The following is a 27,500-nucleotide window of genomic DNA, read 5'->3' as shown; positions in this document are numbered from 1 at the left end:
ATATATTAAAAATACAATGAGACGTTCATTTAAATATATATATATATATATATACACATAGATATATATATATATATATATATATATATATATATGTATATACTTATATATATATATATATATATACCTACTTGAAATAAATAAATGTTAGCAAATTGTTTTGGGGAAAACTTTGCTTCATCCCAACCCTGCTGTTGAATATGTTCCTTTTAAAGCATTATTCCAAGCGCTTTAATTCAATTAAATTCAAGTTTATTTGTATAGCGCTTTGTACAATTGACGTCGTCTCAAAGCAGCTTTACAGAACATAAACATAGAACAAAAGGTTATTATAAAGAATAATATAAAGATTAATATAATACAAAATTCAAGATTATTATTAGATATATATATATATATATATATATATATATATATATATATATATATATATATATATATATATATATATAAAAATGTGTTTGTATTAATCCACAATGAGCAAGTCTGAGGTGACTCAGGTGACTGTGGGGAGGAAAAACTCCCTTAGATGGTGAAGGAAGGAACCTTGAGAGGAACCAGACACAAAGGGGAACCTCATCCTCATCTGGGTGACACTGGGGGTGTGATTATAAATATACAGTCTGATAAATGTTGTACTGATGTAAAAGACCACATGGAGTCCACATCTCCTCTTTAGTATAGCAGAGTCCAACTGGAGATGGTAAATCTCTAGATGCCTCAGGATCCTCACAGGGTCGACCTCATCTCAGTGGAGGTCTGATTAGCGGAGATTTGTTTACTCAATAATAAGGTAAGATTTGTGGAACAATAGGTCTAATGGTTAAACGGGTGGAGTTCAATAAGATTAAAAATGACTTATGTACTCACTAAACCCAGCCCTATTCCCAGCTCTCTTCACAAAGCTCAGCCTAAAATCTACACTGGTACAAGTAGAGTTAGTTAGAATGGACTGTCATGACACTTTACAACAAGTTACAAGTCTATAAACATAACCTTCTCCTCATAATGCATGATAATTAATGAGAGGGTGAATGAATGTTGGGGACATGACTGTAAAATTACTGACAAAAAACAAACAAACAGGTTCCCATAATGGGTTTGTTTTGTTTAGTTTAGTTTTTGTTTTTTTGAGCTTTTGTTATACACTGATTCTGAGCCGAAGCCTTATAAACTACACATATTTTGTACTAGTTTCTAAGTATGAGAGAGAGCGTCAGAGCGTTTTCGTATTTAGCTCCCAAACTTTGGAATAGTCTTTCTGATAGTGTTCGGGGCTTAGACACACTCTTCTAGTTTAAATGTAGATTAAATACTTATCTCTTTTGTCAGGCGTACACATAATACATCCCATAATATTGTGCACTATTACATCAGACCAAATGCACATTATCATTTAGTGCTTGCTAATATTATGAAGAGCAGACACTTTAATCCCTCTCCACTGCTTCTCTCTTTCTACCCAACCCTGAAGCATGGGTACCAGCTCCAATTGTCTTCTGTGCCATGAAGATTTTGGACCTCCACTGAGATGAGGTCGACCCTGTGAGGATCCTGAAGCATCTAGAGATCTACCAGCTCCAGTTGGACTCTGCGATACTATAGAGGAGATGTGAACTCCATGTGATCTTTTACATCAATACAACATTTATCAGACTGTATATTTATAATCACACTCTCCAGTGTCACCCATATGAGGATGAGGTTCCCCTTTGTGTCTGGTTCCTCTCAAGGTTCCTTCTTTCACCATCTAAGGGAGTTGTTCCTCGTCACAGTCACCTGAGTCACCTCAGACTTGCTCATTGTGGATAAATACATACACATTGAAATAAATCTAATATTAATCTTGAATTTTTGTATTATATTAATCTTTATATTATTCTTTATAATAACCTTTTGTTCTATGTTTATGTTCCTGTAAAGCTGTTTTGAGACGATGTCAATTGTAAAAAGCGCTATAGAAATAAATTCGAATTGAATTCGAATTAAAACTGAACGTATCAGATGTTGACTCTTACACCTTTACCTGTTATAATCATATTATTCATGTGGCGCTTGTTGAATCAACCAATCGCAACTTCTTCTGGCAGCGGAAGTTTTGAGCGGCTGATTTTGATCGACAGCAGACTGAGCCAATCGGCGTCGTGCGCAGCGCGGCTCCCTGGACGCCGCTAGCCAATGCGAATAAAGAGGGTGTGTCCGACTGAGCTCCATGAGTGGAGTAGATCTGAGGGGTTTAAGAAGAAAACAAGGGCAAAACCCAGTCGCTAGAGGTAAAGATTTCCCGTTTATTAAAAGTTCTAAGTGTTTTATTCGAACGTGGCAGAAGGTTTATTCGAGCACTGAAGCGTCCTGTGTTTGTTCAGTGGCAGTGTAGCTTGTGCTAATGTGCTGTGAAGCTAAATGGACTCCTGATAGTAACCGAGCTGTTTGTTTTGTTTTGTTTTGTTTATAATATTTAATTTATTTTATCTTCAACCTTAAATCTCTCATCTGACCAAAAGTCATCCGTTTTAACATTAACAAGGCTGCTGTTATTAATTCGAATGGGTTTTTAAACACACACACACACACACACACACACACACACACACGTCCCTGTGCTATTGTGTGTGTGAGACTTGATCCTGTTAGCTTAGCATGCTAACTTTAAGAAGTTGGGTATAAACGTGTAAAAAAACAAAACAAAACCAGACACGTCGAAGGGACGGTGACGTCAAAGGCGTCAGACTTTTATAGCCGTGAATAAAACGTGAATACACTTTGTTCTGGATTTCTGACGTCATCAGGAGAACTTTTGTTTTGTAGATCCTGTTATAATCCTGGGACAGGAAGAGATCTATTAGATCTTAAACTCTACACAACATATCACACAACACCAGGCGAATGTGCGTCTAACATCTGTAACATCTGTAATTGTTCCTGTCCTGATGGTAGATTTGCGTGTTTAAAGGCGATACAGAATATTGTAAGTGTATTGTAAGTGTGTGTGTGTGTTGTGTTGTGTTATGTGTATGCTGTCATGATGATGACACGTTGCACCGAAAAGCAAAACCTTCGATCCGTCACTCTGAAACTGCTCGATCTCTTCAGTGGGTGGATGTCGATCGCCTGTGTACTCGTTCCTTCATCAGCCAATCAGAGAGAAAGAGAAAGAAAGGCCGTTTATAGCTGCTAGAATAAGCGAGTCGACTCTTACGGTTCGCCCGAAAGTTCCGACTCAAAGTTCCGATTCCTTCGCCACATCTCGTAAAGGTTCTACACAACTTGTACACCGAAGTTTTAGCTCTTTGTTTATGTGTGTGCTACTCTTGCATGTAGGGCTGAGAGGTTTGTTTTCTTTCTCTTTGGTGTGACAAAATGAATTTACTCAGAGTTAAAGGGGCAGTATTCGATTTCTTATGATTCTTCGTTTGTGTACAAGAGTCCGAGCGAAAGTCTCACGCACGCTCATCCCAGACGAGGGGAAATCTTGAGCACGTCAATAAGAATCCAGTTGTTTTTGCAGAACGGACGATTCCTTCCTCTGTGTGTGTTTTTTCTGCTTCTCTTTCTCCCAGTTTCTGTGTAACATCATGTACGTGAGTCATAAGTCACAGTGTCTTATGATGGACAGCTGTGGTGATTATTTTCATTAGAAAGCAGAATTTTAGACGTCAAACGCGCTTCAGCGTCAATCTCTCAGATGATCTCTACTCCATCTAGTGAACCGGACATTTAGGCTTTTTCTTCTCTTTACTTTGGATCCTCGATAAGAAACCGGTACAAACTCACTGGAAGTACTTTGAGAAATAACTGCACATTTTATTCTTTTGTAAAATGTAAAAAAGAAATAATTTTTTTTGTTATTTAACTTTTTTTTTTAATGAAAACAAATATCTAAATCTATAAAAAGTAATAATAAATAATAAATAGATGTATTACTATTTATAACACTGTTTTGCAGGGAAAAATATTGTGGAAAATAAAAAAAAATCCTTTAGCAAACGAACAAATTTAAACGAACCAACGAAGAACACGTGACTCTTGTCCTCGGTGGCACTTCAGTGAATTACAAAAGTAATAAATCTAAATATAAAAGCCTCGTCACCGAAGCTTGACGATATTTTAAAGCATCCACGATGATATTGTGTGCGGTAAATATATCAGCGGTATAAATAAAGAGTATGGCGTGTATATTTTGAGCGTGACAACGTTGTAACCCTGAAATCTAAACGCGAGCTGTTCTGCCCAGAGCCGTCCGTCATGTCTGCAACGCCACTCGATCCTCCTGGACGATTGGGGGTCCGAAACATAACACACGATCGTCCGCAGAAGCTTTTTTCCCCTCATCCCTGCTTTCAAATATAAGTCATTAATCTACTAAAAGAGCCTTTGCGCTCACTCTCTCTCTCTCTCTCTCTCTCTCTCTCTCTCTCTCTCTCTCTCTCTCGGACCGGATGCAAGAGAAGATCTGATCGAATTAGAAACGTGTTGAAAATGGAGGACTACTTAACGTCATATTGATTTTTTTTTTCTTTTTTTTCTTCCCTCTATTCAGACTCTGGCGGTTGAGCGTTTATAGCATTTATTGGTGGATGAAAGAAAAGTTTTAAGAGAGCTTGAAATTTAAAATTGAATAAAACGTCACATAGTAACACGGCAGGTTTTTTTTTCTTTTTTTAGAGGAGTGGCTTAATTTATTACAGACGGCATCGTATCGCACGTCTCTAATTAGACTCATCGGATATCTAGCGTTATTTAAAGCCTCTCTTCCTCTTTCTTATTTTTCGCCGCTTATGTAATCCGCACCGTGGCAGTTGCCATGGGAGTGAAACTGCTTCCACCCACCCTAACCGGTGTTAAACGCAGGCCCTTGTCAACTCGTCGTCTGCTCCTCAAACGTGGCATCTGGTGCCGTGACCCGGCACACGTGCCCGTGTCCATCAGCGAGTGTGTTGCTGGGGAGAATCAGAGAGTGCTGAAAGAGGACATGGAGGCATGCAGGGTAAAGCCGAGCTAAAGAATTTGCCTGCTTGGTGACTCGGGCTACAGGAATTGTCTTCCCGGATTGTGAGAATTAAATCCTCAGCATTTGTTGTTTATAACTTTAAAAAAAAAAAAAAAAAAAAAGCACTTCCCAATTTGGCAGAAGTGTCTGCAGTGAGCGTTTGACACAAAGCAGAGTCGCGTCTCGTTTTAGTCCGTTTTTTTTTCCTACTCTTCTGAAGTAAATGATGATATTTACAAATTTTACCAAACAAATATTTTTATCTTGCTACACAGACAGCTAACGCACTGAGCTCGGAATCTGTCCTTGAGGTTCCTGGTGTTACCGTTGACCAACGTTTGCCTTTAGAATGTCGTCTTTTAGTTGGAGGCCCGATTATGATTTGTGAAATCGGATAAATATCGTTACGCCAGAGACGACATTCTATCTAACTACTGAACTTCCTGCGAGATTGCAGCTTCATCATCTTCCCAACATCCACACACTCATTATTAATTAATACCGGATCACCTGGCGTCCGTGCTTCCAAGAGCTATATTTTTAATGTTTATTTTGTGACGTACTTGCCAATATCCAGTCCTGATGAGTCAACAGTGTACATCGTCCATCAAGAGGATGGATAGGAACGATGACATCTCGGTATCGACTTTCATATGGAATGTGACAGCAGCGGCGTCTATCATGTGACTCGTAACCCATGCAGAAGAACCTACACTCTTTGGTTTAGGAATGGAACACCGCCTGGGGTTATAGTTCCAAACAACGTGGAGTTTGTGTCCCCAGTTAATGAACTTCCTTTTGGTCTGAACTCATTAAGCCATCCGACTGCGAGTCGAGGACCGAGTGTGAATAAGCGAATGTGAATAGAGCGCTCCTTCTTTTCTTCTGTTCATAAAGGCAGATATCTGAACTATGAGGGTGTGTGTGTGCACAGACCATGTGTGTTTACATGCTTGTGGTCCAGCTAGTCTATCCAGTATTCGTCACCAATAAACAAGCCCTTAACCAGCTAGCAGGCGATTACATCCAGAGCCGCGACCGATCACTAACTACTGTAGTGTAGTGCAGTGACGTGACGTACGGCTAAGTACGGTGATCCATACTCGGAATTTTGTTCTCTGCATTTAACCCATCCAAAGTGCACACACACAGCAGTGAACACACACACTGTGAACACACACCCAGTGCAGTGGGCAGCCATTTATGCTGCGGTGCCCGGGGAGCAGTTGTGGGGGTTCGGTGCCTTGCTCAAGGGCACCTCAGTCGTGGCCGGCCCGAGACTCGAACCCACAACCTTAGGGTTAGGAGTCGAACACTCTAACCATTAGGCCACGACTTCTTTTTTCTTTTTCTTCCTATTAACTGTTCTGTATTCTTGGATTTTATTCTATCTTCGGAGAGGCAGAAGTCTGGGCAAACGAGACCCCTTCTTTTAAACGTGTAAAGTGTGCCATGATTTAAGATCTCAGATGTTTAAGTTAAGAGGTTTTTTTTTTGGATTCAGCAAAATCGCAGCACAAGCGTCAGACACGTGTTATCGTTTTGGTTATCATCAAGTTTTATAACCTTGAACCACAAAAGGTCTTAATCTAGAGTAGTTAGATTGTTGTGTAGCTTGTCCACGTTGTGCAGCGGTTCCTCGTCTCAGCATCAGACGTCTTTTCGCTTAGCCGAATTTGGATATATTCGAAAAAACGTATCGCTTTATTTCGAAGTGAAACGGCAAATTTGGGTCTTGGGGGTTTTAGCTAATGTGGTTTTGTTAGATTTGGGGAAAAGTGGGCTTTTCAGAACAAAGAAAGATACGATAGGTTTCAGCCGATCGAGGGAGGGTCGAGCTCCTTCTACTACATCACAGATACCGGAGGAAGTGGACAAGATGGTGTTTATACTGGAGATAGAATCGAAGATGTAAATGAGCCAGGCCGTGTTTATTTCAGCCAATTTGTCCAGCTGGAAACGGAGCTGGTGACAGGAAGTCCAAGTCTAACGTTAGTACAAGACCTCATGACTATCTCAAGCAAGTCATGGGGTTGATTGAGGTAAAACAATAAAAAAAAAGTTTTTCTTGTAATCTGACTTCCCAGTGTGGCTATAAACACTTCTACGCAAGACTTGATGCATGACTTGAGCTTTTCAGAGCAGGTTATAGTCACTGAAATGGCAGGAAAGCAAGAGGACCTCATTTATTTGCCAATGGGATAGACGTGAAGTACGTGGTTGGTTGGTGGTGAACAAATGGTGATAAAGTTAATGGTTCGTTGGCCACAGTTAGTAGCAAAAAGTACCAAACACACAAGCCAGATCTTTTTTATTTAGGATTTGAGACTTTACTGACTCGAGCCTGTTATTATACAGGCTCTGATTTTCCCCTGGTGACCCTATTTAGAACTTGACCTGCACTCGAGTACAAGCATGTGAGCTTGAAACGATATGATACCCTCGACTCGATCTCGAGAAATGCCGATTCAAGGCTTGACCCTCGACAGTCGGGCAAGTCAATAGGTCCAACAACACAGATTACCTCGCTGGCACATTCTAAGCAACCGCTTCCTATTCGATCCTGAACCGGTATCGTTTTACCTTCGTCTGACCGGAGACACGGATTATAAATAAAACAGCTTATAACTGTCCATAAACACCTCTCTAAATTATAGGTCATCACCAGGCTTCCAAAGGGTCAGGGGTCAGGGTCAAAAAAAGGCAACAGAACCTAATAGTGGGCAAGTGCTTAGGGGCTTTTTACACCTGGTCACTTCATGCGTTTTCTGTGATCAGATATCTATCCGATGGTAAAAAGACCAGGTCTAAATGCCCTCCGAAACGTTTTCGAGACGGATATAAATCCGATGGTACAAACCCCTTCAGGAGGTGGTCTGGGACGCGTTTCAGATGAAACTGGACAGGTGTAAATGAATGTGGTTGTTCAAGCCACATACGTCAGCGCTATACTCCTCCCAAACGGAAGTACGTCACTCGCCAGTGACCAAACCGCATACACCAAAGCGTGTTCCGTTTCAATTACCCCGGAGTAGAAAGATCGGATCGATATCCGATTCGCCGAGACGCATTTATGTGGCCTAATGTAACTGGAACTTAACAAATCAGATAGCTATCGGATCAGAGACAACACATGAAGTGACCAGGTGTAAACAGGCCCTTAGTTCAGGGGTGTTGTGCAAGACACGATATCTGTTTGTTTTTTAATTTGCAGCAAACCTATGTTTGAATAAGGAATTAGAAAAAATTAATTTCTAGATCTATTCCGATATGAAAGCATGGTTTTCTTTCACACTTGGAACCTGGAGCCTTATGGTCAGATCCGTTTCTGTCGCTTTGCATCTTTTACATTTGCCTCCTTCAAACCAGCTTTTAGCCTTTGCCCCTTGCCATGAAAAATACCAGATCAATAAAACTGGTAGAATTTATATCTCCAGCACCACTGTAACTGAGGCCAAGTTTCAGCGAGGTCACTTGGCATGGGATGGTGGTGGTGGTGGTGATGGTGGTGGTGATGGTGGTGGTGATGATGTAATCCACGTTTAGTGCTTTTCTGCCACATAATCACTACCGAGTTGTCGGATTCTTTCCTTACGAAACATTCCTTTCCCCTTTTGTCTTTTCATGGTGAACCCTGCTCGTGTAACCCAGCAGGGTGTTGGGACTCCCAGATGGCACACAACGCCCCAAAATATGAGCAGCATATTATTAATAGATGTGCCATATGCTGTCCAGGGTTCCCAAATAAGCTGAGACGGGAAGGGAAAGAGATCATTGAGAAGGAATGGTGAAGTCATGAGAGTCAATGAAACGTTCTTATAATTTATTATATGTTTATATATTAGATAGATATCTAGATATACAGTATATAGATAATGCAATGTGTGAGAAGTGGTTGGGCTTGTAAGGTTGTCTTTTTTTCTTATTTATTCATTCATTTATTTATTTGTTTGTTTGTTTGTTTTAGACCCGAGCCCACTCTTGCAACAAAAGCACTTATACCGTGTTGTAAGACCATTGAACTTTCTGCTCGGTACAGAAAAAAGGCGACCCAAATTATGCAGCTGAAATTTCTTTTACTTCTTTTAAATTTGTTAAAAATAAATATTAGTTTATTTAAAAATATATTTTTTTTTGAGAAGAAAATGTGGTAGCCTAGTGGTTAAGGTGTTGAGCTACCAATCGGAAGGTTGTGAGTTCGATCCCAGGTCCACCAAGCTGCCACTGTTGGGCCCCTGAGCAAGGCCCTTAACCCTCTATTGCTCAGCTGTATAAAAAAAGAGATAATGTAAGTTGCTCTGGATATAAGGGCATCTGTTAAATGCTGTAAATGTAAAATAGCTCCTGATCAGTAATGCTTTTTCCTCCTGGGTTCTAATTGGCTTTGCCTCCTGCCAATCAGTGTGTGTGTGTATGTGTATATATATATATATATATAAATAAATATAAAATGTATTTGTGCCTAAAGCCTGGTGTGTGATGTTCATCACCACTGACTTGAGTATTCAGTATAAATGAATTTAATAAGATTGAAATTAATTTGATTTACGAACTGTAGATCCAAGCTAACAGAAGAATAGCTGTAATTGGAGTGTGTGTGTGTCGGGGTTCTGTGGCAGGAAAGAAGCCGCACGTGAAGGACTAGCACGTGATTAGCTGTTCTTCCACACGCTCATTAGTGTTTCTGTTGCAGAGGTGCGCTGTGGTTGAGTGCGCGGGAATGGACTACCCTGTGCATCGAGGGGACACCATGGCCTTGGGGCTGCACGACAGGTACTGTTCAATGTATGTCACTTTTCTCTCTCACCGTCTCTTGATTTTAATCTACATTACAAATTTCAGCCTGATTTTTGCAAACTAAAATCGTGCTTGTAAAACGAATTCACTGCCAATAGGATGGCGCCGAATTCTCAGGATGGTAGTGACGAGTAGGCATATAGAAGTTTCCGTTTCAATTTAAAGGTGCAGTGCACGATGTGTGAAAGCCAATGTTGACAGTTAAAATCACCAAAACAAACACGCCCCTAACCCAAATGGGTGTCACCCCTGTTTTGATAGCTCCGCCCCACACATACATACGCAACCCAGGCAACTATTATGGCGGAACCTGCTGGGGCAGCTGACCGAGGGGGTATTTTTTTATCAATATATGAACTCAATGTGTAATTCTATGGTAATACAAATGTGTTTGTGTAGTACTGTGTGTTGTACCGTGAAAGGTTTAGCTCCGTTTCACGTGGAAGACGACGTTCGACACCTAGAACCTGAGGCGGCGGTAACAGCACTCAACTGAACACTCTCTCCGTCGCATATTGACAAGACACGCCCCTTTATGCTAATGTCAGACATGCGCACTGAACACTCTCTCCGCCGCATATTGACAAGACACGCCCCTTTCTGCTCATTGGCTACACGTTTGTTTTGTTAGTCGGCCCGACTCTCTCATTTTCTGAATCATTTCTCAAACAACGTGCACCTCACCTTTAAAAGAACATTTCTGACCAGCGTAATTTCCTGGAGTAACATAAACACAAAGATCTGTCGCTATATCGTCACAGGTCTATCGTAAACAAATCTTTTATCGCTCTTATTTTCTGGCTGATTGTTAGCATTTTTTTCTTTCACCCAAGTTTACACGGAAAATAGTATTACCTAAATATCTGTTGACCAACGGACATCTAATGATATGGCTGATGTTATCGGTATTAAAAAAAAACATTCTGTGGAATATTTTAGATTAGAACGATGTAATAACAGTGTAATAATAGCCTTCGTTACAGCTGATACTGATCATCAATGTAACAATGTAAAAAATACATCAGATTGTTATTAATTGTTATTAATATATTACATCATCACTCATTTGATCACGAATGCAGAAGCAAGTAACGGAACGTTTAGATTTTCACTGCGATCCTGAATCGTGACGGATTCAATATACAGCTTTATAATATTAAATGATTGTATAGAAGTCGTGCCTCTGTGTTTCACAAGCACACTTTGATTCCCATCAAAAAGGCTGGTTGGGTTTGGGGTGGGGGATAAGGGGGGAAGCAAAGGCGTTTATTTGAACAAGACCCAAGTAAATTGAGGCTCAAAGCGCTGATTACTGTTTATCCATTACAGTGGCTCGAGATGTTCTCCAGTGTAGGATCTGTGTGTGGGTCTTCCTTTTTCTCAAGTGGTGACTCAGACCCTTCAGGGGGATGTGTGTGTGTGTGTGTGTGTATGTTGGATTATTTATATCTTGGAGTTTGTGTGGGGGTGCGTGGGTGCCAGAAGGTTCGGTACGAGTGGACTGATTAAACGGTCACTTAGCCGTTTCTCCTGCAGCTATAAGCCTTTCGTTTATAACACTGGGTACTTTTAAATGGTACTTAAGGTACTTTGAGCTAAATAACGAGGCGCCCTTAATAACCATGCCATCCTCGTCACCTGAAAGTGATGTCATGACGATGCTTATTACGTCCTTTCTGAGTAACGAAGGTTAGGAGGTGTGGTTTTGTTGACGTCGGGAGGACAGGATGGTTCCAATGTTCTAGATCTCTACCTACTTATCTGCTAGCCACAACACACTGGAAGATAGTGAGCTATAAAGATTTGACCTTTAGTAAGGACAGACAGACCTTTAGTCTTGTACACGGTGTTTAAATGCTAATCTTTTTCATGGTGGCATGTTTTGGATAGTGGACAGCAGCACGGCACGTTCGAATTATTCTAATAATTAAACAAAAGGCCGTGTCCAAGTTAAAGGGTGCACGAGGAACCAAGAGGCCGAGTCTAAACACGACGCCGCTACCACCACCGTGCTTCACCGACCCGGGTTCTCAGCAGTGTTCATTTCAACTCCAGGCAGTAACATTATGAGACATAGAACAGTTCATGGGGTGGGGGAGGGGTGGTGGTGGTGGTGGTGGTGATGGCGAATATTTATGGATGGTGTTTGCTCCCACATCCCTCCTTTTTTTTTCTTCTTCCATCTCAAAAGTGCTTGCTCAGGCTGAACGAAAGAGTTACTGTCATAACGCAGACGAGTCTCACTCTCGCTCTCGCTCTCTCTCGCTCACTCGCTCACTCGCTCGCTCACACTCACATTGCCGAACCGCTTTGAAAATGCTAAATGCAGATTAATAGAGGATTTCCTTTGAGCCCTGCCAAAAATACTCAGCCGGATCAGTCGCCCAAGTTACCGCTTTCCCAACATGTCGACCTGAGCTACGTTTTTTTGCACAAGGCATGTCCTGATATTCCACTTTCACAAAAAAATCACTTCTTAACTTTTTTTAACCACGGTTTCTGATACAGTATGTAAAAAATAAATAAATAAATAATAATAACCAGCTTTCATGCTTCTGTCTTGTCACATTTGACAATTTGAAAGTAGATATTTGTGCCAGTTGTGCAGTTCTCCAGTAGAACATTTTATTTATTTATTTATTTTTTGCGATAACACTAAAACAAGATGTGATTTGTGTCATCGACGATCTGAACATTTAGCCAAATGGTTCACAAAATCTACAGTGATTTATTTGTTTTGTATTTTGTATTTTATTTGTTTTTCTTTCCATGAAATCCGTTTTTTTTAACCAAACATGAAATCTCTAGTTTCGTTTATTTGTTTATAGTAAAGATTTTATTTCTTTTTTTAGAAAAAAAAAAAGACGCATCTTGATCAAACGATGTGAAAAAACTGTTTGAAAATTTGAACAAAATGTTTTGTTTACTTTTTGTTCAATACTCGATCGGTTGATGTTTAGAAAACATGAAATCTTAAATATTTGTTTGTTCGCAAATTTCTTTTTGTTTGACTAAAATATTTTTTACAATCCAAAGTCTATAATTTCTACAATTTCTAATATTAGCTGTAAAATGTGTTAATGGCTCAAATCTCAGACAAAATCTGATGCTACTTTGTACAGCATCATTTTCATTAGATGATTTTGTATTCGTATTAAACAATGTCTTTTTTTTATTTTCTTCTCTTTCACGTCAGCCGCAAACCTTCGCTTTCTCTAACGAGACACTTTGCTTTTCCTTTGATTTGTCTCCGTGTTTGTCTGAAGGCTGAGGGCCAATGGGATGCCGGGGTTCAGTCTACGGCTGCGTGAGAAAAACGCTTAGACGTGTCGTCTGATACGCCTGCGGGATGAAGCCGTACGCTTCGATTTCTGTCTCTCACGTGTCTTCGTTCAGAACAGAACAGCGACGTCAATAGCTTCACAATTGGTTACCGAGTTTCTCAGTCTAAAGTCCAGCAATAACAATTGTGCGTTATCTCACTTTCTCTGTGATGCCTGATATTTTACATTTGACGTTTTATTTGCTGTTTAACGTAACAGTACGGACCACTGCGTTGTTTCATATCGACAATAGTAACAGTATTTTATTTAGACTCATTTAGACTACATGGCACCGCATACGGTGCCATGTAGCTGCAATCCTGTTTTTGTTTGTATGTTTGCTTCGTTAATTAATGGGCTTGCAAAAAAAAAAAGTTTCGTTCAACCTTCATTTGAATTAAAAAAAAGCAATATTTATCGTACGAGAAGAATCGTGCACACTGACTTTATTTATAAACATAAATTTTTTTTTATTTATTTTTTTTTTTTTGTCGCGAATTCCTTCGGCTAGGCTACATGTACGTTGGAATCGACTTCTGGAGTTTTTAAGCTTTTCCTGCTTCTCCTCGAAGGTTGATAAAATCCCCAGCAGCCCGATTTGAAGTCCACGAGTCGGGTCCAGATAAAGAGCAGGTGGCCGCAGTAATGGGGTCTTTTTTAGAGTTACGAATCTTTTTGTGTTTCTCCGCCGTGCCCGCTCTGCTCTTAATTACCCCTAATAATAGACTGCTAGGAATAGACGAGTCTCTCCGCACCACACATTTAGCACTTAATTAAACAGGAGAGGACGGAGCGCCGCGTGAGCCTCCGAGTCCTCAGCGCCTCGCACGTCCAGCAGAGGGTCGAAGCTCGGCGTGTGTCTGGATCCGTGTCGTAGGCAAGTCCGTGCTTCTGTGTTTACGTCTTTTTAAACTGTCTGTAAGCGTATGAATGAAAACGTGACCAGTATATGGTTTATATACTCTGTTTATATATAAATAGTTTATATACAATCTCTCGTGAGCATGGGGCTTCGAATTCAGAGCTCGCTTGTTTGTGACTTCTGCAGAACATTTGAAGGTGTTTTATTTATTTATTTATTTATTTATTTATTTATTTATTTATTTTTTAATACACGTATATAAATTCTTCTGAGAGAGAATCCTGACACGCATCACGTCAGATGCCGTTCACACTCGAGAAACAGCGTCTCTCCTGACGTGCTGTCAGCACTTTGAACAGTAATCGCAGAAACGAGTCCCCACCTCTCTCTGTCTCTCTCTCTCTCTCTCTCTCTCTCTCTCTCTCTCTCTCTCTCTCCCTCTCGTTCTCTCTCTCCTTCCTTTCTTTTTTCTTTCTTTTTTTTTTTTTTTAAACTTTATTTTGCCCATCTCCCTCTTTCTTTGGAAGAGCACTGACCCGGCAGTGGAACGGCTCAGAGGCAGAGCTCGTGTCCTCGTTCGTAGTTTACACTCAGGCAAAGTCTCTCTATCAGACTCTTTGGAGGAAATCCTTTTTTTTTTTTTTTTTTTTTAAATAAATCTACAAATAAAATTTATTTGTACACAAATAAATGGTCGAATAAATACATCAGATGAGCAATGTCGTTTATTTAAATGAGACGTCAATTTAATCAGTTGCAGGCAGTTAAATAAATAGAAGCCGAATAAATCACGCACACAGTCGTCTGAACCGGTAACTGATTCAGTAAATAGTCATTTAATGTCAGGTATGTAAGGACGTAGAGGTGGTTAAATAATGAGTGGATAAATAAATAAAGGAACTGTTGATTTTCAAATAAGCAGCTTTAATATATAGCAACCAAATAAAATGTTAATAGGGAAGTCATAGCTATCTGTCTCTCTCTATATCATGCTCTCTCTCTCTCTCTTACTCTCAGTATCCCTCACCCTGCCTTCTTGCTCCCTTGTGCTCTCTCTCTCTCTCTCTCTCTTACTCTCAGTATCCCTCACCCTGCCTATCCCTTCCTCGCTCTCGCGCTCTCTCTCTCTCTTTCTCTCTTTCTCTCCTCCCTCTCTCTCTCTTTCCTCTCTCTCTCTCTCTCTCTCTCTCTCTCTCTCTCCCCCCTCCCTCTCCCCCCCTCTCTCTCTGTCTCCCTCCCCTCTCCTTCTCTCCCTCCCCCCTCCCCTCTCCTTCTCTCCCTCCCCCCTCCCCCTCCCTCTCTCTGCAGTTCGTTCCTCTTCACTCACGGTGCCACTCTTGCACATCCCTCTCGCGCGCATTCGGCTGCAGCGCCGCTTCTCGTTACACCACCGGCGCTCTGTCCTTTTTTTTATATATACAGTGATTTAAAAGATCAGTCTTGTCTTTATCTTGTGACCGCTGGCTGGTGTGTGTGGACTCCTGTTCCTCTGAAGATGCTCGGGTTGTGTGGGATGTGTGTGTCGTCCTGTTTGGATCTACATGCTGCACATTGGGCTAATCACTAGCCGCCTCGCGCAGTAGCGCATCAGGGTATCGACACCGTTTACCTTCTTCCTCCTCCCTCTCCTCCTCCTCGTCCTCTCGGCCCGGGCTCGGTGGGATGGAAGCCCTGGCCGGAAGCTTGTTTGTGGTCCGAGGCTCTTGACACATTCAAAAAATTATTATTTTTCCCCCAAAAAATGCCGCTGAAATGGAAAAGCGCTTCTCCCGTGAGCTGGAAATTCCCCGTTCCTGTCCTTAAAACCTCCCGGTCCTCTCCGTTATCACCGGCTTACATGTGAGTACCTGCTATAAACCTGTGTGTGTGTGTGTGTGAGAACTGATTTTGAGTTTAAAACACAAACATTCGCGAGCTGGAAAAAAAAATGTCCGTTCATGCAGTGTTTTATATTTTTGGCCTCTCCTCCATTCGCTCTGCTTTTTGTGCCATGTATCCGGTGCTGACCGAACTGACGGTGCTGTGGGCCGGTGGTATTGTTTCTGGTGCGGTCTCGTGCGTGGTCTCTCTCTTTTTTTTGTTTTTTTTTTTTGTTTTATTTTATATATATATATATATATATATATATATATATATATATAATTTTGTGCGTGCGGCTGCACCGGTGTTGGGGAGGACTGAAACTGCTTGTACCTGCTGTTCTCTTTTTTCAATCACCAGCCCCCATCTCGCTCTCGCTCTCGCTCTCTCTCTCGCTCTCTCTCTCTCTCGCTCTCTCTCTCTCTCTCTCTCTCGCTCTCTCTCGCTCTCTGCCTCTCCCCCCCTCTCTCTCCCTCTCTCTCTCTCTCTCTCTCGCTCTCTCTCGCTCTCTGCCTCTCCCCCCCCCTCTCTCTCTCTCTCTCTCTCTCTCTCTGCCTCTCCCCCCTCTCTCTCCCTCTCTCTTTTTCTCTCTTTTCCCTTTTCTCTCTTTTCTCTCTCTCTTCTCTTTTCTCTCTCTTTTCTCTCCTTCTCTCTCTCTCTTTTCTCTCTTTCTTTTTTCCCTTTTTCTCTTTTCTCTCTCTCTCTTTTCTCTTTTTCTCTCTCTCTCCTTCTCCCTCTCCCTCTCTCTCTCTCTCTCTCTCTCTCTCTCTCTCCTCTTCTTCTCTCTTTTCTCTCTCTCTTTCTTTTCTCTCCTTCTCTCTTTTTCTCTCTCTCTCTCTCATGCACACCATACAGACATAACGTTTCCACATCATAGTAATTTAACTCCAACACGTGTTTTGCATGCCAGATGTGGGAATTAAATATATTTTTGTTCCTTGTAAAAGAAAAAAAAACCGTTGACACGTGTATCCTTCTGAAGTTCATACGTGGATCCATGTAACTGAAAATGAACTCCATGAAATGAAAACAATCACGTTTTGTTTCATTGTCAATATGTTGATCGCACTCGATGTTTTACAGTTTATTTGTTTTATCTCCCTATAACTAAAGCTCTCTAGACTAGTATATTTCCTGCCCCCTGAGGGAGTGGCTTGCTCTAGAGGTTTGAGGAAAATAATGGGTGGAGTTTCTCTGTTTTGATGGAGGAATTTATACGAGGTCATGCTCTTATACAGGGTGTTTGTTTGTTTATTTATTTATTTTTCTTTACTTTTCTGTGTTTAGCTAGCTTGCTACTTGACTATCAGAAACAAACGAGTACGAATGAATTTCGCAAATCTGTATCAAGACCAGTAACATTCCCTTATTCCTTTATTGCGTATAAATTTAATACAGAATACAGAAATTGTTGCGGTGATTGATTTTATTTATTTATTTATTTTTTTGCTGAACCCTAGATAAAATTCACTGAATGGGAAAGGATGTGGGATGCCATGTTATCATTGTTGGCCATATTTGAGGCAAGAGAAAACTATTATTATTATTATTATTATTACTACATAGCCATCACAACAAACTAACCTCACTGTGTCCTAGCTGATAAAAATCCTTGTCCTTTGACATGTGGCAAAGGTTTTATTACAAACGTCCTGCTAGGATTTTCTTGGTGCCTTTGCTAACGTGCTAGTTTAGTGTAGCAGGCCACCTTTCAGTCTTGCTGGAAACAAAAGCGAGGCTGATGACTCGTACACCAAGGAATCAGTTTTTTGCTCTAGAATGTTCCTGCAGTCTACAATTATATCCGAAAACCTACCATTCACATTTTTGTGTGCGCATTCTAAATCAGCTTAACCCAAACCGGACAAAAATAATACCATGCATGAAAATCACAGACATGGCAATCCTGAATTTACGGTATGATACTGACCTCCTATTGCACATGACTAGGGATCAGTATTGTTCTTAAAGCTGCGTGTTTGCATGCGTGCGTTGATTCTGAATCAGGGACTCGGATCAGCTTTATTCAGCAAAGCCAGCTGTGGCCTTGTCGCTATTTTTGTGTGTGAGTGTTCTGCTGTAGGGTGCTTTTGTCCTCTCTCTGTCCTCACGCTGGGTCTCCTAACATTCCCTCTACTCCTCCTGCTTAGTGTGTGTGTTGTAGGGGGGTGTAGGTAGGTAGGCAGGCTATATTTAGAGAGCTCAATCTGCTGGATCTATCTCTGTTTCCTACACATGGCTAAATTAACACACACACACACACACACACACCTGCGTACACAGCCTTTGCCATATAACATTAACCACCTTGTCATGTAAGCCACATCTGATGAGCTGGCTTATGTACGTACACACACACAATGCATTTATAGCCACCAAAAGCAACTCCAAATTTATTTTATATTGTTAATGTTTATTGCTTGTACTCTAAAACTCTCTCTCTCTCTCACACACACACACACACACACACACACACACACACACACTCCAGTTTGATTGCTGCAACTGTGCCACTTTATGGCAGATGAGTCTTGGTTGACACACACGACAATTGTAATAGTGTGTGTGTGTGTGTGTGAGAGAACTAAAGCTTCATGAACTTGTAATTTAAAACAGAGGTAACAAATGATTCACTCGCTCTTCAGGGGGTTAAAGCTGTGAGAAATCTGTTGCTAGGTAACCGGTTAACACCTTTTACAACATAAGATAGCTAGTTTTTTTCCTCAGAAAAAGGCCAAGCAATGTCAGAATCGCTATTAAAACATGACAGAAATGTCTGAAATATCAACATTTTAGTCAGATTTGTAGCTACATCATTAATAAAAGTCTCCACATGACTAAAACTGCACTGTAATTACATATAGCATTGACCGCTAACAGAAAATCAGTGGATTCTGCCATATTGGCTGGAAAACTGATTATTTTTTTTATTTTTTCTTCTATTTTGAATCTCACTTTAAACAGTGACCTCATGCGAAGAAAACTCTTAATAAAATATAAATCTTAATAAAATTATCATTAATATATCATTTGTAAGAAACAGTTTTTGTTAAATAGTTTTGTTCTTGTTTATTTTTCTGCCATTTCTGATTGATTTGCTGAATATATACTTTGATATCTGGAATATCTTGAATATCTGGATATTGTTCTGGTTTTGGTGCTAATATTTTGGCTGGTGCTTTTATTTTTGTGAAAAGTTGAAGATTTGATGTCAGGCAGATGTTGTTGTTGCTTGTGAATTTACAATAAGTTTTTAATAGAAGAGATTTTTTCACAGTGGTAGCATTTTAAGGTTTCTCATTTTGTTCCTAAAAACAAAACCGAAAGCGCTTCAGTGACATTGAGTGTCGTTCAGAAATTCTATTTATTTATTTATTTATTTATTTATTTATTTATGTAGAGATGGTTACCTAAGTTGGACTCTTAAGTACCCAAATGCAGCTGTGCTGAGGTAGACATTAATAACGTCTCGGTGTGGTAAACTATCGACTCGGTTAATCTGTGATCGATTTTTTTGCTGGTCGCTATATTAAAGAAATTCAAAACGAAGAGTTTGCTGATTTTGTTAAATTTGTCGTATCTTGTTTGAAGTGTGTATTCAAAGCAGAAAACTGGGATCCACATTCATACACTGCTCCTTCAGCACACCCTAGCTAGACAATCCTCCTCTTTGAATATAGACGTGCGAAATTGCCACGTCTCGGCTGACTGGCTGTCACATAACCATTTTAACATAATTGCCATAACGGTAACATGTGTCATCCTCTCTTGTCACTTCTTTGCCCTCATACACCATTAAGTAACAGAAAATGGATGTCTTGTGTGCGAGAACCACTCTCTTACACACCTTGTATTATTCCTCTAAAAACACATTTATCATGTAATGGGTCTTTTCCTCCTTCATCATTACTCTGGCAGCAGAGAGAGAGAGAGCGAGAGAGAGGAAGTGAGTGCATGGAGGATGACTGATATCACACACACACTTTACACTCAGCTCTAGCATCATGGACAGAGGTGTTTAATCTTCAGTGATAAAAGGAATCACAGGGATTTAATTTTCACCTCAAACTAGAGATGCTGGCACCAGAAGAAAAGGCATGCACCCATACTAGGCAGTACAGATGTTAGAATGTATTTAAAACGTACATGTTCTAGCTTTGACACGAGTTCGCCGTATCACCTTCCAGTCACCTTTTCCCAGATTTTAACCACGAGCGGTTTCTGATTTATATTGATTGTTTTGAATATATTGCAAATTTTCAATGCAATCATCGAGATATACTTACGTTTTTATTTCTTAAATTTAAAACAAGGGGGGCACGGTGGCTTAGTGTTTAGCACGTTCGCCCCACACCTTCGATTCCCGCCTCCGCCTTGTGTGTGTGGAGTTTGCATGTTCTCCCCGTGCCTCGGGGGTTTCCTCCTGGTACTCCGGTTTCCTCCCCCGGTCCAAAGACATGCATGGTAGGTTGATTGGCATCTCTGGAAAATTGTCCGTAGTGTGTGATTGCGTGAGTGAATGAGTGTATGTGTGCCCTGCGATGGGTTGGCACTCCGTCCAGGGTGTATCCTGCCTTGATGCCCGATGATGCCTGAGATAGGCACAGGCTCCCCGTGGCCCGAGAGAGTTCGGATAAGCGGTAGAAAATGAATGAATGATGACTTTAAAACGGTCCTGTTTATAGTTTTAAATCGTGTATGATGGCAGCTTTGACAATTTTATCTCTAATAGAAAACAGAAAATCTCCTGTGTAGAGCCTGTGTACGGCACAACGAGTGCGTAGTAATAATCATGTTGGCAGGCCACGAGAACAGCACTGATAACGACTGGCCTGTTGCCAGGTTTAAATGCTGACCCCTGGTGTATGATTTCTTTGTACAATCAGGCCCATGTGAAAACTCTTCACTCGACGAGCTGTTCAAATCAGCAGCACTGTGTGGTCAAAGTACCCCAAATGTTAAAGACCTGTCAAAGTTTATATCCAGGTGCCACTGTACATCATTATGTCTAGGTTTTGCCTCAAAGTGCACCAAGACTGCAGACATGTCCCAGTTGCTGTAGCCTAGCCGTTAAGGTTCTGCAATAGCGTCTGGACTTTTAGAGTCTCTTTTTTTAGAGATGTTCCAGCTCCAGTTGGATTCCTCTTCTTGAAGTTTTTGGACATTCTAGGATTCTGAGGAGATCTCAACTCCATGTGGTGTTTGAGGACAACCTCATCATCAATACACAATTCCTGGACTGTATATTTATAATCACACCCTCTAGTTTCACCCAAATGAGGATGAGGTTCACTTTTGTATCTGGTTCCTCTCAAGGTTTCTTCCTCTTCCATTTAAGGGAGTCACCTCAAGCTTGTTCATTAGGCTTAATACAAACATATTTAAATACAAGTCTAATATTAATCTTGAGCTTTTGTCTCATTAATCTTTGTATAATATTAAACTTTTTTGTATTATGTTTCTTATGTTCTGTAAAACTGCTTTGAGACAAAGTCTGTTGTTAAACGCGCTATACAAATAAATTTGAATGGAATTGAACTTTTGGGTAAACCCTTTAACTGCTCAAGATTTGGATTAGCTTGGATTGGACCACTGTTAAATCTCTTCTCGGTGAATAAATAGAGCTTTAGAATAAGCTCATAGTTCATAGTTCATAACTAACTTCATAGTTACCTTACGTTACCCAACAAGTCCAGACAGTACACAAGGAACCCAGAACCCCAACTGCTTGCAATTCCACAATTATCTTTCATGCCATTTAGTTGAGGATGTGGTCTGCATTCGCAAAATGTAAGTCTTGGGACTACTGAGCAGAAAGGTTGTGGGTTCACATGACAGGATCACTATAAGCTGTGCCCTTTAAACAAGGTCCTTAGTCTGCAAAAGCTAACATGTATAAATGATAGAAATGCAAAATCGAACGTGCTTTCGCATGTGTTTGGCTTCTGCCATGTAGATAGCCTGCAGAAAGATGCAAATGCATGAGTCATTTCCTCAAAAGCCAGAAATGCTTCACAATCCTGGTGAGTTAGATTTTTTGCAATATGAAACTCGTGTTAATGAATGTCCAAGATCATGATGGCTAAGCAAGCGAGGGCTTATTCATCCTATTTGTCGAAGGGAAGAAAAAAAAATACTGGAGAAATTTCTAGGAAGTGTTCTGAACGTCCTACGGAAGACGATGCGATGCTACTGTTGTCCTCGCTCTTGTGATCCTTAGCACCGACCATTTTGAGCAAACAAAACCCAGTGTTTGGGTAGAGGTGTCTTGGGTAAATGAAGTAAAGCATTTTATTTAGTTTTGGAGTGGTAGACAGGAAAGAGAGGTAGGAGAGAGTTTATCGAACGGTGTTAAGTGAAACGGACATCAAACGCGAGATGTCATGGTGACCGAGATGAAGTAGAGAGTGCTCGAGTGTCACAGCCATTTACGTAACATGTTGTCCGTCTGGTAAAGGTGGATGCGTTGGATGTTAGCTCTTTAAATAAATAAAAAGGTCTACAGATCTAATATTCTAGATGCATGCATACAAGTTCATTTGCATATTAGACAGAAGACACTTTCTGTGTCAACGTTAAACTGAATAATGATCACGCTGAATCAGAAGCAAACGGTGTTTATTGGTATTAGGGATACGTGTGTTTATTTTAAATACCTGAAATTAGTATACAATTGAGATGTATCAGGATCTATTAGATCAGTATTTTTATCTGAATACACTGAATGAATTAAAGCTACTTAATTTCAGGGTGGATGTAGGACACAGAGTCAGGATTTAATACCAAAATTGCATACCTTGTTATTCAGACCTTGGACATAACTATTGGCTTGTACGATACCCAGACAGTTGCTTGTGACAGCCAGAAAAAATAAAGCTTTTTATCATTTAGTCTGCGTTTTCCTTTCCCCATTTTCCCCAGGATTAAAGGTGGGGTCTCCGATTTTTGAGAAATGCTTCAGAAAACTGAGTCGGGCCAAATACTAAACAAAAATCAAAACAAACGTGTAGCCAATGAGCAGAAAGGGGCGTGTCTTGTCAATATGGGCGGAGAGAGAGTTCAGTGCGCATGTGTGACATTAGCAGAAAGCGGTTTTAACATTGACATGGAGGATAAAAACAAAGAAAGAAATCGAAGAAAGACTTACGATAAGGTAAGAAGTAGGACGTGTTAATATAGGATCAGCTTTCCAGCGCTGGAGAGAACTGAAGGAGCAGGAAGTTGGTCACATATTCACAGATTGGAGTTTCCTGAGTCAATAACTCCTGAGCTAAACGCTGTTACTACACAAATAACACCTCTTTTCTATCGTAGTAATGTAGAGACGCAGCTACAACCGCGTTTTGTGTAGTAACAGTGTTTAGCTCAGGAGTTATTGACTCAGGAAACTCCAATCTGTGAATATGTGACCAACTTTACTTAAGACGCCGAGGCGCTTTTTTCCTTCCCGATAGGTGAGTAACGTTGGTTTTGCTTTGTTACACAGAACTAATATATGCCTTTGTCCTTTACATGATTATGCTTGTGTGTCATTTTTGCTTGTTTGTTTATCTGCAATCGTATTGTTCTTCTCTTCAGCTATGATAAAGACACATTACTTTCCATTAGTTGCCTGGGTTACGTATGTATGTGTGGGCGGAGCTCTCAATACAGGGGTGGGACCCATTTGGGTTAGGGGCGTGTTTGTTTTGATGATTTCAAATATCAACATTGGCTTTCAAAAATCGGAGACCCTAGTGCTTAGATTTAAATGTCAAAAGGTGGCGCTATAAAGATGCTATTGAAAAGCCTGTCTCAGAAAGCTGACATCAGCGTAACCTGTCTCTAAAGAGCCGTAAATTTCCCCCACTTCGATATCGATATAATCATCAGCTCTGACTGGTGAGATCAAGCACTACAATATTTCTGTATAACATACAAACATTATTGTATATTTATTATTTATTTATGATGAATGTTTTGACCACTGGATTGTTCACCACATGCATCACCACTGTATACGATCAGCTTTATATTCAAATATTCATAAGGCGTTTTTGTTTAACTTTGAAATCTCTCAAGCTCCACAGCTATGGTTACCATGGTGATGTGAAGGACTTCTTCAATATCCAATATTGAAAGTCAGGGATTTTGGCTTCCTCGTGTATCTTCTGATGGAAAAATATAATACCATTATCTTGATTATTTGTTCTATAGGCCACTGAGGAAGGAGATTTTAAAAAGCCTGTTTTCTTTCTGGAGAAAAGCTTGTGGACTTTCTCTCTTGCTGTTTTATTTTTTTTGTGCGTTCATTTGCATTTACAAGCCAATCATCAAACACTTTTGACATTTTGCTTGGTGAACACATGGACCCAGCTGGTTGAACCTCATCCCATCGCCTCGAGTTGAAAGAAAGAAAAGAGCAAAAGGTGTGTTTGTGTGCCCAAGCTTGGAAACGTTCCAGCTGAGTTGAAAGGGATGTTGGGTAATAAAAGCGGAGTGTGTCAAGGTCTGCGTGTGTGTGTGTGTGTGTGTGTGCTAATAACAGATGTTCTCTTGGCCACTACCTGCAGCACCCTTCCTGCACCTCCTAATGACCGTCTGGGTCCGAGTGTCCCTTAATGATGAATTATTAAAGGAATATGTTGTGCTAATGCCCCAGTGGGTGAGTAGGATAGAGTGACTCGTAGAGAGAGGGAGAGAGAGATTTCGTTTCATCCTCTCTTCAGCTTGTCAAAGAGTAATTCCCCTTCCTTTCAATTTCAGTCTCACTTGTTCTTTAGCAACAGCACAGCAATTACGTTTGTTTGGCATGTGTCGATTATTGGTTATACGATATTTAACCCGTAATGTTAAATCAACAGAGCTGACCCTGTATCGAATATTTGTTAGTTTTACAAAATGCCTACTTGTATTTGTGTCAGTATTGTATTTGTGTCTAGTAAACCTTTTGAGTGGATTTTTAACAGTATTACATGTGGAGCAAATGCAAGCCAAGAGTTTTCCAGGAGTGCAACACAAAAGTCCTTTGTGCCTTAACTGAATCCGTCGAATCGTACAACAAGAAGATATTTTAAACCATACCAGGATAGTCTTTTACACTGTACCAAGATTTGTCCAGTTGCAAAACAGGAAATCCTTTATGCCTTATCAAGATTTGTCCTACGGTGCAACAAGAAATTCCTTTATATCCTACTTAGATGGCCCTTGACACGATACCAAGATTTGGCCATTACTGCTATGGTGAAGGTACTGTAGTCCTGTATAGGAATATACAGGGGAAGTATAGGACTATAGGGGAAGTATAGGACTATAGGGGAAGTCGTGGCCTAATGGTTAGAGAGTTTGACTCCTAACCCTAAGGTTGTGGGTTCGAGTCTCGGGACGGCCACGACTGAGGTGCCCTTGAGCAAGGCACCAAACCCCCACAACTGCTCCCTGGGCACCGCAGCATAAATGGCTGCCCACTGCTCTGTTCACTGCTGTGTGTGTGTGTGCACTTTGGATGGGTTAAATGCAGAGAACGAATGCTGAGTATGACATACTTAGCCGTATGTCACTTCACTTCTTCTTCTTTAATAAAATACATATAATAATAGAAAACAAATATATTTTAGCAAGATTTGTTAGAAATTGAAAATAAAGTAGGTCCACTTTACCATTCCCAAGTGTCATCATTTTATTTATTATTCTTGAGCTAGCAAGCTAACTAAAACTATATGATCCATGCACCTATATTCAAGTATCATAGCCACTTTTCACCAGCTCTTGCTTTTATTTCTGTTTTCCAACCTAATGCTCTTTCATTTAAGGGCTGCAGATCATTGCAGTCGCTCTTTAATGTCAAACATGAAATTGTACAGAGAAGAAACGAGCACGTTTCAACAACCTGGTTATCGATCCAAAGGCTTGCTTGTTGGGGAAGAGTCATGATGCCGAACCCCGTAGCTTCACTTAAGATAAGGCTCCGTATCGATGCCCTAGGCAGCCATGCAAGGATTAATGTGGATTAAATGTCCTTGCTAACATCATTAGGGCATTATCTCTGTAATACTGTAATGCTTCGAGCAGGACCGACTTTATTCATAAGGAACTAAGACATCAATAGCACCATCTGTCGATTTCAAGTCTATCTTGCTGCATTTCATCAGCTCTAATCACTAGTGAGGAATCGAGGCCTGCGTCTGCTTCCGAGATGACAACAGATGAAATATAGATATAAGAAGTCGGCGATGCGGTTTGATTTAACATTTGTCCAGCAGTTTGATTTCAATCAATATAGTGTTTGCATTATGGAAAGGAAAATGATTTGTACAGACAATGTCACAGACGACGCTCCCATTTTATTAAGCCTAAGAACTCCACAGGGACCACATCCCTTTCTTGGACCGACCCTTCCTGGCAGATATAAAGGCCACACCATTGCCCCTTTCACTAAGACTGCCTGGTTCAAAGGCCACACCTCTGTGTCCTTTATTTGGACACACATCTCCTCCTTCAATGGGTCTGGTACTCATAGGCCACACATCTGCCCCTTCGATGGGACTGATGCTCGTAGGCCACACATCTGCCCCTTCGATGGGACTGATACTCGTAGGCCACACATCTGCCCCTTCGATGGGACTGATACTCGTAGGCCACACATCTGCCCCTTCGATGGGACTGATACTCGTAGGCCACACATCTGCCCCTTCGATGGGACTGATACTCGTAGGCCACACCTCTGCCTTCTTCATTGGGATTGACAGATTCATAGGCCACACCTCTGCCTTCTTCATTGGGATTGACAGATTCATAGGCCACACCTCTGTCCCTTTTGCTGTTACTGGCAGCATTCTTCACTGGGACAAGACAATCCCATATTATAATACTTCTGGATCCTAAAACCCAGCAATAAACTATGGTCTGTGGTATCAAACTTGACTTACACACTCAGTCACCATCATCTTAGGACTTTAACCCAATACATGTTGTATCATGTTGAGACCGGAGCACTGTCTTAAATCCAAGAATCTATTTATTGAATTTAAAAAAATCTTCTCCCACTTTTAGATAACAAATAACGGTCAAGATTACAAATAATGATCAACCAGCAGCTTGCTGTGTGACAGGATGTTCATATGGAGGTAACTCAGATGAGATTGTTCCTTTAGCTGACAGGAGATGTTCATATGGAGGTAACTCAGATGAGATTGTTCCTTTAGCTGACAGGAGATGTTCATATGGAGGTAACTCAGATGAGATTGTTCCTTTAGCTGACAGGAGATGTTCATATGGAGGTAACTCAGATGAGATTGTTCCTTTAGCTGACAGGAGATGTTCATATGGAGGTAACTCGGATGAGATTGTTCCTTTAGCTGACAGGAGATGTTCATATGGAGGTAACTCAGATGAGATTGTTCCTTTAGCTGACAGGAGATGTTCATATGGAGGTAACTCAGATGAGATTGTTCCTTTAGCTGACAGGAGATGTTCATATGGAGGTAACTCAGATGAGATTGTTCCTTTAGCTGACAGGAGATGTTCATATGGAGGTAACTCAGATGAGATTGTTCCTTTAGCTGACAGGAGATGTTCATATGGAGGTAACTCAGATGAGATTGTTCCTTTAGCTGACAGGAGATGTGCATCATCCTTGAGAAAGTAAAGGTGTCAAACACATCGAGTTCTTCATCGTCTTTCAGCTAGA

General features: G+C 40.7%; 1 protein-coding gene across 4 annotated transcripts in view; it reads left to right on the top strand.

Moving 5' to 3' along the window:
• The first annotated feature begins 2,086 nt into the window (after positions 1 to 2,086).
• The window catches only part of klhl13 (kelch-like family member 13), a 39,361-nt gene continuing 13,947 nt past the window's right edge, over positions 2,087 to 27,500 (top strand). The window contains exons 1-2 of one of the 4 annotated variants that reach the window (XM_060863425.1): positions 2,087 to 2,273; positions 9,684 to 9,775. In XM_060863425.1, the coding sequence (XP_060719408.1) occupies positions 9,711 to 9,775 (65 nt within the window). In that variant the 5' untranslated portion in view covers positions 2,087 to 2,273; positions 9,684 to 9,710. Of the gene's footprint in view, positions 2,274 to 9,683; positions 9,776 to 15,453; positions 15,812 to 27,500 lie in introns of those variants that run through there. The other 3 variants (XM_060863426.1, XM_060863428.1, XM_060863424.1) reach the window with 3 other exon arrangements.

This window comes from Tachysurus vachellii, chromosome 26, assembly GCF_030014155.1.
Source record: "Tachysurus vachellii isolate PV-2020 chromosome 26, HZAU_Pvac_v1, whole genome shotgun sequence".
Lineage (NCBI taxonomy): Eukaryota > Metazoa > Chordata > Actinopteri > Siluriformes > Bagridae > Tachysurus > Tachysurus vachellii.
The sequence above is the reverse complement of the archived record's forward strand: the minus strand, read 5'-3'. Positions and strand labels throughout refer to the sequence as shown.